The sequence below is a fragment of the Tamandua tetradactyla genome, chromosome 4, assembly GCF_023851605.1.
Source record: "Tamandua tetradactyla isolate mTamTet1 chromosome 4, mTamTet1.pri, whole genome shotgun sequence".
Lineage (NCBI taxonomy): Eukaryota > Metazoa > Chordata > Mammalia > Pilosa > Myrmecophagidae > Tamandua > Tamandua tetradactyla.
Window position 1 is genome coordinate 35,481,880 of NC_135330.1, and position 15,911 is coordinate 35,497,790.

The following is a 15,911-nucleotide window of genomic DNA, read 5'->3' on the forward strand; positions in this document are numbered from 1 at the left end:
TCATCCATCTTGTTATGTGCTTCAGGACATCATTTTGTCTTACTGCTGCATAATATTCCAGTGTATGTTTATGCCACATTTTGTTGATCCACTCGTCTGCTGATGGGTGTTTTGGTTTGTTTCCATCTTTTGGCTATTGTGAATAATGCTGCTATGAACACCAGTGTGCAAATGTCTGTTTGTGTCATTGATTTCCACTCTTCTGAGTATATGCCAAGTAGTACTGTTGCTGGGTCATAGGGCAACTCGATATTTAGTTTCCTTAGAAACTGCGAAACAGTCTTCCATAGTGGCTGCACCATTATACATTCCCACCAACAGTGTGTAAGTGTCCCAATCTCTCCACATCCTCTCCAACATTTATAGTTTCTTGTTTGTTTAATAGCAGGCATTCTTATAGTTGTGAGATGGTATCTCATTGAAGTCTTGATCTGCATTTCCCTTATAGCTAGGGAAAATGAGCATATGCTTTTGAGCCATCTGTATTTGCTCTTCAGAAAAATGGCTATTCATATCTTTAGCCCATTTTATAACTGGGTTATTTGTTCTTTTGTTGTTGAGTTGTATGATTTCTTTGTATAAACAGGAACACTAACCTTTGTCTGTTATGTGATTTCCAAATATTTTCTCCGATTGAGTTGGCTGCCTCTTCACCTTTTTGACAAAGTCTTTTGAGGTGCAGAAGCGTTTGATTTTTTTTTTAATTAATTAAAAAAAATTAACACAACCTATAGAAATCATTCCATTCTACATATACAATCACTAATTCTTAATATCATCACATAGATGCATATTCATCATTTCTTAGTACATTTGCATCGATTTAGAAAAAGAAATAGAAAGACAACAGAAAAAGAAGTAAAACGATAATAGAAAAAAATTTAAAAAAAAAGAAAAAAAACTATACCTCAGATGCAGCTTCATTCCGTGTTTTAACATAATTACATTACAATTATGTAGTGTTGTGCTGTCCATTTCTGAGTTTTTGTATCCAATCTTGTTGCACAATCTGTATCCCTTCAGCTCCAATTACCCATCATCTTACCCTATTTCTATCTCCTTATGGTCTCTGTTACCAATGACATATTCCAAGTTTATTCTCGAATGTCGGTTCACATCAGTGGGACCATACAGTATATGTCCTTTAGTTTTTGGCTAGTCTCACTCTGCATAATGTTCTCTAGGTCCATCCATGTTATTACATGCTTCATAAGTTTATTCTGTCTTAAAGCTGCATAATATTCCATCGTATGTATATACCACAGTTTGTTTAGCCACTCGTCTGTTGATGGAGATTTCGGCTGTTTCCATCTCTTTGCAATTGTAAATAATGCTGCTATAAACATTGGTGTGCAAATGTCCGTTTGTGTCTTTGCCCTTAAGTCCTCTGAGTAGATACCTAGCAATGGTATTGCTGGGTCGTATGGCAATTCTATATTCAGCTTTTTGAGGAACCGCCAAACTGCCTTCCACAGTGGTTGCACCATTTGACATTCCCACCAACAGTGGATAAGTGTGCCTCTTTCTCCGCATCCTCTCCAGCACTTGTCATTTTCTGTTTTGTTGATAATGGCCATTCTGGTGGGTGTGAGATGATATCTCATTGTGGTTTTGATTTGCATTTGTCTAATGGCCTGGGGCATTGAGCATCTCTTCATGTGCCTTTTGGCCATTTGTATTTCCTCTTCTGAGAGGTGTCTGTTCAAGTCTTTTTCCCATTTTGTAATTGGGTTGGCTGTCTTTGTTGTTGAGTTGAACAATCTCTTTATAAATTCTGGATACTAGACCTTTATCTGATATGTCATTTCCAAATATTGTCTCCCATTGTGTAGGCTGTCTTTCTACTTTCTTGATGAAGTTCTTTGATGCACAAAAGTGTTTAATTTTGAGGAGCTCCCATTTATTTATTTTTTTCTTTAGTGTTCTTGCTTTAGATTTAAGGTCCATAAAACCGCCTCCAATTGCAAGATTCATAAGATATCTCCCTACATTTTCCTCTAACTGTTTTATGGTCTTAGACCTAATGTTTAGATCTTTGATCCATTTTGAGTTAACTTTTGTATAGGGTGTAAGATACGGGTCCTCTTTCATTCTTTTGCATTTTGATTTGCATTTCTCTAATGGCCTGGGGCATTGAGCATCATATCTATGGATATCCAGTTGTCTAGGCACCATTTATTGAAGAGACTGTTCTGTCCCAGGTGAGTTGGCTTGACTGCCTTATCAAAGATCACATGTCCATAGATGAGAGGGTCTATATCTGAGCACTCTATTCGATTCCATTGGTTGATATATCTATGTTTATGCCAGTACCATGCTGTTTTGACCACTGTGGAGAAGCGTTTGATTTTGAGGCCTTCCCATTTATCTGTTTTCTCTTTTATTGCTTATGCTTTGGGTGTAAAGTTTAGGAAGCTACCTCCTATTACTAGGCCTTGAAGATGTTTCCCTACATTTTCTTCTAAGCTTTATGGTTGCTTGTTCTTATATTTAGGTGTTTGATCCACTTTTAATTTTTGTGTAGAATATAAGATAGGGGTCGTCTTTTATTTTCTTGGCTCTTGGTAGCCAGTTCTTCCATGCCCAATTATTGAAAAGACTATTTTGTCCCAGTTCAGAGGATTTGCAGGCCTTGTCAAAAATCAGTTGACCATAGATTTGGTGGTCTATTTCTGTACTCTCCATTCGATTCCATTGGTCAATGCTTCTGTATTTGTGCCAGTACCATGCTGTTTTGACCACAGTGGCTTTATAACAGGTTGTGAAGTCAGGGAGTGTTAATCCTCCCACTTCGTTCTTTTCTAGGATACTTTTAGCTATTCCGGGTCTCTTTCCCTTCCAAATGAATTTGGTATATAGCTTCTCCAAATCTTCAAAGTAGATTGTTGGAATTTTGATTGATACTGTGTTGAATCTGTAGCTCAATTTGGGGAGAATTAACATCTTAACTATATTAGTCTTCCTATCCATGAGCAGGGAATGTCTTTCCAACTATTGAGATCTCCTTTGATTTCTTTTAGCAATGTTATATGGGTTCTGTGTATATAGGTCTTTTATGTCCCTAGTTAAGTTCATTCCTAATGATTCTTTTTTTTTTATTAATTAACAGAAAAGAAGAAATTAACCCAACATTTAGAAATCATACCATTCTACATATGCAATCAGTAATTCTTAACATCATCACATAGATGCATGATCAACGTTTCTTAGTACATTTGCATCGGTTTAGAAGAACTAGCAACACAACACAAAAAGATATGGAATGTTAATATAGAGAAAAAAAATAAAAGTAATAACAATAGTAAAAAAAAAAAAAAGACAAACAAACAACCAGACAGACAAAAAAAAAAACAAAAACCAACCAAGCAACCAAACAAACAAACAAAAAAACCCTATAGCTCAGATGCAGCTTCATTCAGTGTTTTAACATGATTTCTTTACAATTAGGTATTATTGTGCTGTCCATTTTTGAGTTTTTGTATCTAGTCCTGTTGCACAGTCTGTATCCCTTCAGCTCCAATTGCCCATTATCTTACCCTGTTTCTAACTCCTGCTGGACTCTGTTACCAATGACATATTCCAAGTTTATTCTTGAATGTCAGTTCACATCAGTGGGACCATACAGTATTTGTCCTTTAGTTTTTGGCTGGACTCACTAACATAATGTTCTCAGGGTCCATCCATGTTATTACATGCTTCATAAGTTTATCCTGTCTTACAGCTGCATATTATTCCATCGTATGTATATACCACAGCTCAACTCATCTGTTGAAGGACTTTGCACTGTTTCCATCTCTTGGTAATTGTAAATAACACTGCTATAAACATTGGTATGCAAATGTGCGTTTGTGTCCTTGCCCTCATATCCTCTGAGTAGATACCTAGCAGTGGTATTGCTGGGTCATATGGCAATTCTATACTTAGCTTCCTGAGGAACTGCGAAACTGCCTTCCACAGTGGTTGTACCATTTGACATTCCCACCGACAGTGGATAAGTGTACCTCTTTCTCCACATCCTCTCTAGCACTTGCCATTTCTGTTTTATTGATAATGGCCATTCTGGTAGGTGTGAGATGATATCTCATTGTGGTTTTGATTTGCATTTCCCTAATAGCCAGGAAAGTTGAGCATCTTTTCATGTGCCTTTTGGCCATTTATATTTCCTCTTCTGAGAAGTTTCTGTTCAAGTCTTTTGCCCATTTTTTTAATTGGGTTGTCTGTCTTTTTGTTGTTGAGTTGAATAATCTCTTTATATATTCTGGATACTAGATTGATATCTGATATATCATTCCCAAATATTGAGGAGTTCCCATTTCTTTCTTTCTTTCTTCAATTCTTGTGCTTTGGGTGTAAGGTCTAGGAAACTGCCTCCTATTATAAGATTTATAGGATATTTCCCTACATTTTCTTCTAACAATTTTATGGTCTTGGATCTAATGCTTAGGTCTTTGATCCATTTTCAGTTAATTTTTGTATAGGGTTGTGAGATATGGATCCTCTTTCATTGTTTTGCATGTGAATATCCAGTTCTCCAGGCACCATTTATGGAAGAGACTGTTCTGTCCCAGGTGAGTTGGCTCGACTGCCTTATCAAAAATCAATTGTCTGTAGATGAGAGGGTCTACATCTGAACAGTGTTCGATTCCGTTGGTCAGTATATCTATCTTTATGTCAATACCGTGGTGTTTTGACCACTGTAGCTTTGTAATCAGTCTTAAAGTCAGGTAGCATGAGACCTCCAACTTCATTTTTCTTTCTCAGGATACTTATAGCTATTTGGGGCACCCTGCCCTTCCAGATAAATTTGATTATTGTTTTTTCTATTTCTGAAAAGTAAAGTTTTTGTGATTTTAATTGGTATTGCATTGAATCTGTAAATCAGTTTAGGTAGAATTGATATCTTAACTATATTTAGTCTTCCAATCCATGAACACGGTATGCCCTTCCATTTATTTAGGTCTTCTGTGATTTCTTTTAACAAATTCTTATAGTTTTCTCTGTATAGGTCTTTTGTCTCTTTAGTTAAATTTATTCCTAAATATTTTATTCTTTTGGTTGCAATTGTAAATGGAAAATTTTCCATAATTTCCCCCTCAGATTGTTCATTACTAGTGATTAGAAACATTACAGATTTTTGAGTGTTGATCTTTTAACCTGCCATTCTGCTGTACTCATTTATTAGCTGTAGTAGTTCTGCTGTGGATTTTTCGACATATAGTATCACATCATCTGCAAACAGTGAGAGTTTTACTTCTTCCTTTCCAATTTTGATACCTTGTATTTCTTTTTCTTGTCTAATTGCTCTGGTTAGAACTTCCAACACATTGTTGAATAACAATGGTGATAATGGACATCCTTGTCTTGTTCCTGAACTTAGGGGGAAAGTTTTCAGTTTTTCCGCATTGAGGATAATGTTAGCTGTGGGTTTTTCATATATTTCCTTTATCATGTTGAGGAAGTTTCCTTCTCTTCCTATCCTTTGAAGTATTTTCACCAGGAAAGGATAAAACAGGTATATTTTTATTGGACTACCTCATGCAGAGGATTGTGTGGTATGGATGAATAGTACGAATGACAAATAATACAAATTTATTTTATCTTAAATGAAAATGCTTATACAGTGTTCTAGTTTGCTAGCCTCTGAAATGTGATATACCAGAAATAGAATGGCTTTTAAAAAGGGGTATTTAAAAAGTTGCAAGTTTACAGTTCTAAGGCCATGAAAATGTCCCAGTTAAAGCAAGTCTATAATATAGTCCAAATTAAGGCACTAAAAGAGGTTACCTTCACTCAACAAAGGCTGATGAAGTTTAGGGTTTCTCTCTCAACTGGAAAGGCAGGTAGAGAACGCAGTGACATCTGCCAGCTTTCTCGCCTGTCTTCTTCTTTCATGAAGCTCCCCCAGGGGCATTTTCCTTCTACATCTCCAAAGGTCCTGGCTGCGTGAGCTTTCGTGGGTCTCCAGCTCTCTCCAAAATGCTTCTTCTTTTAGAGGAGTCCGGTAAATTAATCAAGATCTGCCTGGAATGGGTGAGCCACATCTCCCTGGAGATAATCTTAATTAAGTTTCCAAACTACAGTACTGCTTCCTCCAACAGATGGATCAGGATTAAAATATGGCTTTTCTGGGGCACATAATCCTTTCAAACCTGCACATATAGATCAGTGGGTCACTTGGAAACACTCTTGTTTGACTGAGCAGAAACAAAGCTGAAGTACAATCACCTTTCTTTTTTGACATTTATTTGGATATATGTAGGAAGACACTACTTGGTTTTAAAAACTGACCTTCCCTTAAAGCTTGGATGTAGAAACTAAACAGTATAAGTGAATCTATCATTACCAGTTGTCATATCATATCAGTGTCACCTGTGTACTCTGAGATGAAACACACATACCTGCCAGTATGCCTGGGAAGGGTTGTTATATCAATATCAGGTTTGCATTCTTTTTGGCAGGCAGAACTGAAGAAGAGTAATTAGGAAACATTTTTACATCCTTTTTAGAAAAAAATCATTAACATTCCCTTATATAACAGTTTACAATAGAATGATACTGACTGGAAGTTATCCTTCTTAGTTTAATTCATTTTTACGTTGTATTTATGATTTGCATAGTTGTTTAATTCATTTGCTTATAGTACAGACCTGCCACAAGACATTAAACACAAGATAACCTATTTTTCAAGTTTTGTATTTACTGTATACATCCACAGTATTTCAGCGGTTCTTAAATGTTAATGAAAATAAAAATAAGGGTAAGACTCTCTTCTAAAAATGCAGATGTATATAACTATAATGGTATAGAATGGCAAGGAGACAAAGAGAGAAGGTGAAAAAGCAAACACGTTCATATGCAGAGAATGTGGTTCAAACCTTTGATTTAAAAACAACTTTCCCAGAGAAACTGGCTATAATGGAATTTCCTGAAAACTTCCTTTGGCCTTCCAAAAAAACCTGAAAGCCCTAATCCAAAATTTTGAAACTGTAGTTATGAGGTGGACTAAGTGATGATCAAAGCAGTTGGAGGGAGAAGGATGAATGTGTATTCCATGTAATTATAATGTAGGACAACCTCTTTGGCTGTTGGTAGATAAGTAAAAACCAGTGAAGCACCACAAGTGCTATGAAGCATGGGGGTAGATAAGTATAGAGCATATTATCTATCTGTATAGGTAACAGGGCTTCATGGAAAGGAAAATTTTCTAAATAATAAAATGACTCTTGGATAGAGCTCTCTTTCTAACATTAAATGTGTTGAAATTAAACAAACAAACAAAAAAGTTGATATAGCGGAACAGAAAATTACAAGGCAGAGAACAGAAAAGAATCAAGATAATCCTAGAGTGTTCTATGAGGCTAGAAATCCACTTTTGAATTTTTGAAAGCCCTAGCAAAATATCACTGTTGTTTATAAACTTCCCGTTTATCTTATGGCCACTTGTTGAATGAATCCTTTTTTCCCCATGTACTGAAGAGTCCTACATTCATCCTTCAAAGCAGTCTGCATTTCTTTGCCAATCTTGTAGCTGAGTATCTTGTTTCAGTCAATTTTGGTGGGGTAACTGGAAGCTGCCAGTGCAATGTCTTGAATGTGGTATCTGATATTATTTGGTAATTCTCACTAATTGCTGTCTTATACTCATTTCTGCATGCTCTATGATTTTAATAAACTCTTGACAGTTTGGACTTCATTCTAAACAGATATTGAATCCTATATATCTTTATAACTAACCACCTGTGTTAGTTTGAAAGCTGCTGGTATGCAAAGTGCCAGAAAAAAAACAGCTTTTAAAAAGGGAAATTTAATAAATGACAAGTTTACAGTTCTAAGTAAGTGAAGTGTCCAAATTAAGGTGGCAGTAGGAGGTACCTTCACTCAAGAAAGGCCGTTGGGTCTGGAACAGCTGTCAGCTGGGTGGGCATGTGGCTGGCCATCTGCTGGTCTCTTGCTCCTGGGCTCTGTTTCTTTTAGCCTCTGTTCCTGTGGGGGTTCCTCACTTTACTTCTCTTTGTCTGACTTTCATCTCTTGGCTTCTCTTGGCTCTCTCCAGGTTCTGGCTTGCTTAACATCTATCTCATGGGAAGGGTACATGGCAGCATTTGCTGGGCTTCCATTAGCTCCATATATCCGTGTCTCTGCTCTCTCTGTCAGGTCTGAAGTTTCTGTTGGCTATCTCTTTGTAGGCTCTGTCATTTCTGGCTCTCTCTAGAATGTTTCCTCTTTTAAAGGATTCCAGTAAACTAATCAAAACCCACCTGGAATGGTTAGAGTCATATCTCCATCTAATCAAAAGTCACACCCACAATTTGATGCGTCACAACTCTGTGGAGATAAGCTAATCAAAAGATTCCAACCTACAGTATTGAATCTGGATTAAGAGAAATGGCTGCTCCCAAAAGATTAGGGTCAGAGTTAAAACATGGCTTTTCTGGGGTACATAATATATTCAAACCAGCACACCAACTCATAATAGTGAACCTGCATCTTAAGCACTCCACCACCTGGGCTGTAGGAAGGTATGATGGTGAACTTCCACTCTGATCTCCAATGACCATTCCAGAAGTTTTTAGGCTGAAACTGGTTGCTTTCAATACATGTAATAATAATCTGCTGCCCATTTACAGTTTTTAGTGTAAACAGTGCAGAAAACATTGGAATAATGTTCTTTCACATAGGTCCTTAATGCACTGTCACAGAACTATCTCCAAGACTTCAGACCTCCATCTACTTCCTTTGTTTGGAGGTCACTTGCTTCTTTCTGTAAGTGATTGAACTTAAAGGATATTTTGTTTCTTAGATCTAAACTTCTGCTATTACCCAGATCACCATATTCTGTAATTAAGACCTATTCTTCTATCTTCACAGGTGTGAACTGACCCATGTTATATTGGCAGAAGTATGTGCTGCCCTTCTCTGAGGAGATTGTTGTCATAAGTAGTAGATGGGCACCTTCAAACACTTCATTAAATTCCCCTGGGGGTGCATGAGTGATAAATTTAGCAGCTGTGCATATCTTCTCCTCATCTGGCACCCTTTCCTCAAAGTTGGCTGTCTTGGGCTGCTCTGGCCCAGCCTGTCCTATTATGTTTCTTTTTATATTTTCATATTCTTCTATATATATGCTCACACATTGTCTTTTTAATATCCTTTGACTCTTTATCCAATATTTTCCTTCATTTCCTTGAATTGATTTGGGGAATTTGTTTGAACTTTTTTGAATAGTTGTACCAAATTCTGTGTCTCCTCTTGAGTTTTAAATTTGTTCTCTTGACTGAGCCATATCTTCGTGTTTCTTAGTATGGTTTGTAATTTTTGTTGATGCATAAGCATCTTACCTTGATGTGTTAACTCTGAAGGTCGGTTTCTCTCCTCTTGTCTAGGGTTTTATTGTTGATTGGCTTTGTGTTTAGACTCTTCCTGGATACTTGTTCTAACTTATTCTAGACCTTTAGAAAAGCTCATGCTTAACTGTAAAGATTTTGTCAGCTCTTGTCCAAATCTTGCCTTGGATATGAGGTACAATTTTAAGTTTGTACTTACTGTGCAATTGTTTCACCTCCATGAGTAAGGTTCCATTCCTCAGTTCCTTCTCTGGGAATCTTGATGTGTTCTGTGTGTTTTTGTGTAGAATTTTCACCCCAGCTCCTATGATTTGTTTAATTTCTCTCTTAATACCCCATTTTCCTTACACTTTTAAATTCTGGGACCCATTCATTCTTACAGCAGTTCAGGTTAACCCCCACCCCTCACCACCCACCTTTTTTTTTTTCTTTTTCTTTGTTTCTGTGAGGCTTTTCTTCTCCTGGTTCCTTCTTCATTTAGTTATTTTGTTCCCCATTTGGGTTTCCTGCTCTGGGTAGCCAGATGGGATCAATCCAGAAAAGTGGTTCAGTAACTTTCAGTGACCCAGAAAATTCAGTTTTGTGTTTAGGTGGTCCAGCTAACAAACTAGATTGAGTGAGCATGCCTCTTATCACTAGTTCTAACACAGTCTTACCCCCCCCACCCCCCCACCCCACCTCTGGGGCCCTTTTGTGTACAGCATTTCTTAGCAGCTGTGTTCTGCCTTGGGTTTCTGTGGACTTGGGTCTCTGTACTTGGATAAGCAGTGGTTCTGTAGCCTGTGTCACGATATGAGGGTCCCATGCCACTGTTTCTGAGTGACTCTCAAGCTATGGGGGACTGAGTAGAGGGATAGGAAAACTGACCAGCAGATTAGGGACAGACATCTACATGGTGTTCTTATGTTTCTGTGATTCGGCACTTGTGGAATCCTTCTCCAGTTTCTACCATCTTTCAAATGTAATCTGCCCTTTTATTCACTGAATCTTTGGGTAGGCCTTTTCAGGGGATGTCTGATGTTGCCATGTTGATGATATCACTCCTGTCACTATTTTCTTTTGTCTAAGTTTATAATCTATCAGGTTATTTTCCTTCTTTTCCAAATGGTGTTTCTTTCTTTGCATGGGCAGGTACCAGGAACCAAATGGTCTTTAATTTTTATTTTTAAAGTGTACAAATTAGATTGTACCTTCTCTTTTTCTTTCTCATCTTGCAAATTAAACAATGCTGAATTAATATGAAAGTGTATGTTTTAGTTTCCTGGGCTGCTCAAGCAAATACTTTGAAGTGGTTCAGGTTAAACAATGGAATTAATTTGCTCACAGTTTGAGACTGGGAAAAAATGCAAATCAAGGCGTCATCAAGGCGATGCTTTTTTGCTGAAAAGCTATGGCTTTTCAAGGTTGGCTGCTGGTGATCCTTGGTCGTAGCACCTCTGTCACATGGCAGTGCACATGGCAGCCTCTGCATTCTCTTCCAGGTTTTGATGATATTCAGCTTCCGATTGCCCCTTGTGGCTTTCTGTCTCCTTGCATAAGTTCCATTCCACTTATAAAGGACTCCAGTAATAGGATAAAGACCCAACCATCCTTACTGGGGTAGGCCACATCTTAACTGAAGAAACCTCATCAGAAGATCCTACTTATAGTTGCTTGACACCTATAGGAAAAGATTATATTTAAAAACATATTTTCTACAGTGCACACAACTTCAAACCACTGTGGTGTAGTATTTGGATTTTATCCAATTAAAGTTAATTCAGTTTTTCACTAAATTCTCAATTTTGGGATCCATATGCAGTTATTGTTTAGATATTGAAATAAGTGTTTAGCTGTAACTGCCTTTAATATAAAGCTGACTCATGATTTCATATGTTTGTTTTCTTTCTAATAGGCTTTCAAGGATATGCTGTATTCAGCTCAGGACCAGGCACCTTCTGTGGAAGGTAAGATGCATTAGTCTCTTAGTCACATAAAATCTCTTTTTTAAGAAAAAATGTTTTAAACTGGAAAGTATAAAGCCAATATGATAACGTGCTCTATTATATAAATCCCTTTTGCTTTCAATAATGTGTATTTTGATGATTTTTTCAATCAAATATTCTTTTTTTCCAACTCACATTTACCCTATGATGAATCTTGTATAATGCCCTTATATCACATTAGGACTTTGAATCAGAGATACTGGTTTGGAGTCAACGTATTTATCTGGGTAGTTTTACCCATTGTATCTCTCTCCCTCATTGTATTTTTCTCATTCTCTCCTTTCCTTCTTCCCTCCAGCTCTCCTTCCCCCCATTCATTCCTTCTGCCCCTCCTTCCATCCATCCATCCATCCGTCCGTCCGTCCATCTGTCCGTCCATCCATCCATCCTTCCTTCCTTCCATCTATGTGTCCTTCAGTGAATCCGTAGTCCTGATTAATCTGGGCAACATAGCTTTTCCTTTCTATTTATATTATATCTTTAGAATGGGCCTTGGAAGACAGTGGAGTATATTACTGTGTGCAAGTGTGCACATACAAACATGAATATTTAGATATATGCACAGTCTGGCAGTTGGGAAATAACTGACCTTGTTATCTTTATTGGTCCATTTCTGTTGCGTCAACTTCTCACCAGCTCATTCTCTATGGTTAAGATTAACTTTGATAGGTTTGGAGAGATGTAAGTTAAAATGATAGGAATTCTTGTATCAGTAAATAGTTATGAGCTAATTCAACAACTATTTCTTGAGGAAGTTAGTTCCTTTTTGAGGTTGGGTATTTTAAAATTTTGCACAATATTATTTCAGGAGAGATGAATGACTTAGTAAGTTTATGCCAAGAATATTCTAGATTAATATTTTTCTAAGGCACCAAACTAGAATATTATGAGGTCATCCTAATGACAAACCACTGGGGACTTATTTTTATGATATATAGTAGATGCTGACATTGTTTAATATAGCCATAGATTATTTATTAAAAATCTTATTCTCCCTAATTACTCAGAATGTATCTTTTATTATCTCACCTCTGACCATTCTGAATTCAAAACGTGCTTTCTTCCAATATCTGAAAGTCTTTTCCCTTAAATTTTTTCCTAATTTTTCTTGTTCTTTTTTTACTGGAGAACTTGTAGGTTTACAGAAAAATCATGCAGAAAGTCAGAATTTCCCATACACACCTCCCTCACACATGTTCTCCTTATTATTAATGCTTTGCATTAGTGTCTTATCTTTGTTACAATTGATAAAAGAATAATATTATAATTAAACTTTTAACTATAATCCATCATTTACATGAGGGGGTCACTGTTTTGGTTGTAATATCCTATGGTTGTTTTTGTTTGTTGTTTTGTTTTTTTTTAGTTTTTTATTCTAGTAGTATATATGCATCCTAAAATTTACCCTTTTAACCACATTCAAATATATAATTCAGTGGTGCTTAATTCTTTTACACTGTTGTGTTGTCATCATTACTATCCATTGACAAAATTTGTCCATCAATTGAAGCAGAAATTCTGTACCATTTAAATTAAGCATTAACTTCCTACTTCCCTTACCTTTTTTTTTCCTTTCTTACCAGTTTTAATTTTTTTTTATTAATTAACGGAAAAAAAGAAATTAACCCAACATTTAGAAATCATACCATTCTACATATGCAATCAGTAATTCTTAACATCATCACATAGATGCATGATCATCGTTTCTTAGTACATTTGCATCGGTTTAGAAGAACTAGCAACACAACAGAAAAAATATAGAATGTTAATATAGAGAAAAGAAATAAAAGTAATAATAATAGTAAAACAAACAAACAAACAAAAACAAACAAAAAAACCCTATAGCTCAGATGCAGCGTCATTCAGTATTTTAACATGATTACTTTACAATTAGGTATTGTGCTGTCCATTTTTGAGTTTTTGTATCTAGTCCTGTTGCACAGTCTGTATCCCTTTAGCTCCAATCACCCATTATCTTACCCTGTTTCTAACTCCTGCTGGACTCTGTTACCAATGACATATTCCAAGTTTATTCTCGAATGTCCGTTCACATCAGTGGGACCATACAGTATTTGACCTTTAGTTTTTGGCTGGACTCACTCAGCATAATGCTCTCTAGGTGCATCCATGTTATTACATGCTTCATAAGTTTATCCTGTCTTAAAGCTGCATAATATTCCATCGTATATATATACCACAGTTTGTTTAGCCATTAATTGATTTTCTTATGTTGAACCATCCTTGCATACCTGGGATGAATCCTACTTGGTCATGATGTATAATTCTTTTAATGTGTTGTTGGATATGATTTGCTAGAATTTTATTGAGGATTTTTGCATCTATATTCATTAGAGAGATTGGTCTGTAGTTTTCCTTTTTTGTAATATCTTTGCCTGGTTTTGGTATGAGGGCGATGTTGGCTTCATAGAATGAATTAGGTAGTTTTCCCTCCACTTCGATTTTTTTGAAGAGTTTGAGGAGAATGGGTACTAATTCTTTCTGGAATGTTTGATAGAATTCACATGTGAAGCTGTCTGGTCCTGGACTTTTCTTTTTAGGAAGCTTTTGAATGACTGATTCAATTTCTTTACTTGTGATTGGTTTGTTGAGGTCATCTATTTCTTCTTGAGTCAAAGTTGGTTGTTCATGTCTTTCCAGGAACCCGTCCATTTCATCTAAATTGTTGTATTTATTAGCGTAAAGTTGTTCATAGTATCCTGTTATTACCTCCTTTATTTCTGTGAGGTCAGTAGTTATGTCTCCTCTTCCATTTCTGATCTTATTTATTTGCATCCTCTCTCTTCTTCTTTTTGTCAATCTTGCTAAGGGCCCATCAATCTTATTGATTTTCTCATAGAACCAACTTCTGGTCTTATTGATTTTCTCTATTGTTTTCATGTTTTCAATTTCATTTATTTCTGCTCTAATCTTTGTTATTTCTTTCCTTTTGCTTGCTTTGGGATTAGTTTGCTGTTCTTTCTCCAGTTCTTCCAAGTGGACAGTTAATTCCTGCATTTTTGCCTTTTCTTCTTTTCTGATATAGGCATTTAGGGCAATAAATTTCCCTCTTAGCACTGCCTTTGCTGCATCCCATAAGTTTTGATATGTTGTGTTTTCATTTTCATTCGCCTCGAGGTATTTGCTAATTTCTCTTGCAATTTCTTCCTTGACCCACTCGTTGTTTAAGAGTGTGTTGTTGAGCCTCCACGTATATGTGAATTTTCTGGCACTCCACCTATTATTGATTTCCAACTTCATTCCTTTATGATCCGAGAAAGTGTTGTGTATGATTTCAATCTTTTTAAATTTGTTAAGACTTGCTTTGTGACCCAACATATGGTTTATCTTTGAGAATGATCCATGAGCACTTGAGGAAAAGGTGTATCCTGCTGTTGTGGAATGTAATGTCCTATAAATGTCTGTTAAGTCTAGCTCATTTATAGTAATATTCAGATTCTCTATTTCTTTATTGATCCTCTGTCTAGATGTTCTGTCCATTGATGAGAGTGGTGAATTGAAGTCTCCAACTATTATGGTATATGAGTCTATTTCCCTTTTCGGTGTTTGCAGTGTATTCCTCATGTATTTTGGGGCATTCTGGTTCGGTGCGTAAATATTTATGATTGTTATGTCTTCTTGTTTAATTGTTCCTTTATTAGTGTATAGTGTCCTTGTTTGTCTCTTTTAACTGTTTTACATTTGAAGTCTAATTTGTTGGATATTAGTATAGCCACTCCTGCTCTTTTCTGGTTGTTATTTGCATGAAATGTCTTTTCCCAACCTTTCACTTTCTTTTTTCTTTTTTTTTTTTATAATTTTTTTTTATTAATTAAAAAAAGAATTAACAAAACAATTAGAAATCATTCCAATCTACATGTACAATCAGTAATTCTTAATAACATCACATAGTTGCATATTCATCATTTCTTAGTACATTTGCATCGATTTAGAAAAAGAAATAAAAAGACAGCAGAATAAGAATTAAAACAATAATAGGAAAAAAAAAAACAAAAACAAAAAACCTATACATCACATGCAGCTTCATTCAGTGTTTTAACATAATTGCATTACAATTGGGTAGTATTGTGCTGTCCATTTCTGAGTTTTTATATCCAGTCCCGTTGTACAGTCTGTATCCTTTCAGCTCCAATTATCCCTTCTCTTTTTTTTTTTTTTAATTAACGGAAAAAAAGAAATTAACCCAACATTTAGAGATCATACCATTCTACATATGCAATCATTAATTCTTAACATCATCACATAGATGCATGATCATTATTTCTTAGTACATATGCATTGGTTTAGAAGAACTAGCAACATAACCGAAAAAGATATAGAATGTTAATACAGAGAAAAAAATAAAAGTAATAATAGTAAAATCAAAACAAAACAAAACAAAACAAAACAAAAACCTATAGCTCAGATGCAGCTTCATTCAGTGTTTTAACATGATTACTTTACAATTAGGTATTATTGTGCTGTCCATTTTTGAGTTTTTGTATCTAGTCCTGTTACACCGTCTGTATGCCTTCAACTCCAATTGGCCATTTTCTTACCCTGTTTCTACCTCCTGCTGGACTCT

The 15,911-nt window shown here is 35.9% G+C and overlaps 1 protein-coding gene and 1 pseudogene across 2 annotated transcripts in view; one reads left to right on the top strand and one right to left on the bottom strand.

Moving 5' to 3' along the window:
- The window catches only part of XPR1 (xenotropic and polytropic retrovirus receptor 1), a 309,953-nt gene that overhangs the window by 20,732 nt on the left and 273,310 nt on the right, over positions 1 to 15,911 (top strand). For both annotated transcript variants that reach the window (XM_077157163.1, XM_077157164.1), the window contains exon 2: positions 11,239 to 11,290. In XM_077157163.1, coding sequence (XP_077013278.1) covers positions 11,239 to 11,290 — 52 coding nt within the window. The remainder of the gene's footprint in view (positions 1 to 11,238; positions 11,291 to 15,911) is intronic.
- LOC143679057 (F-actin-capping protein subunit alpha-1 pseudogene) lies at positions 8,416 to 9,565 on the bottom strand (annotated as a pseudogene).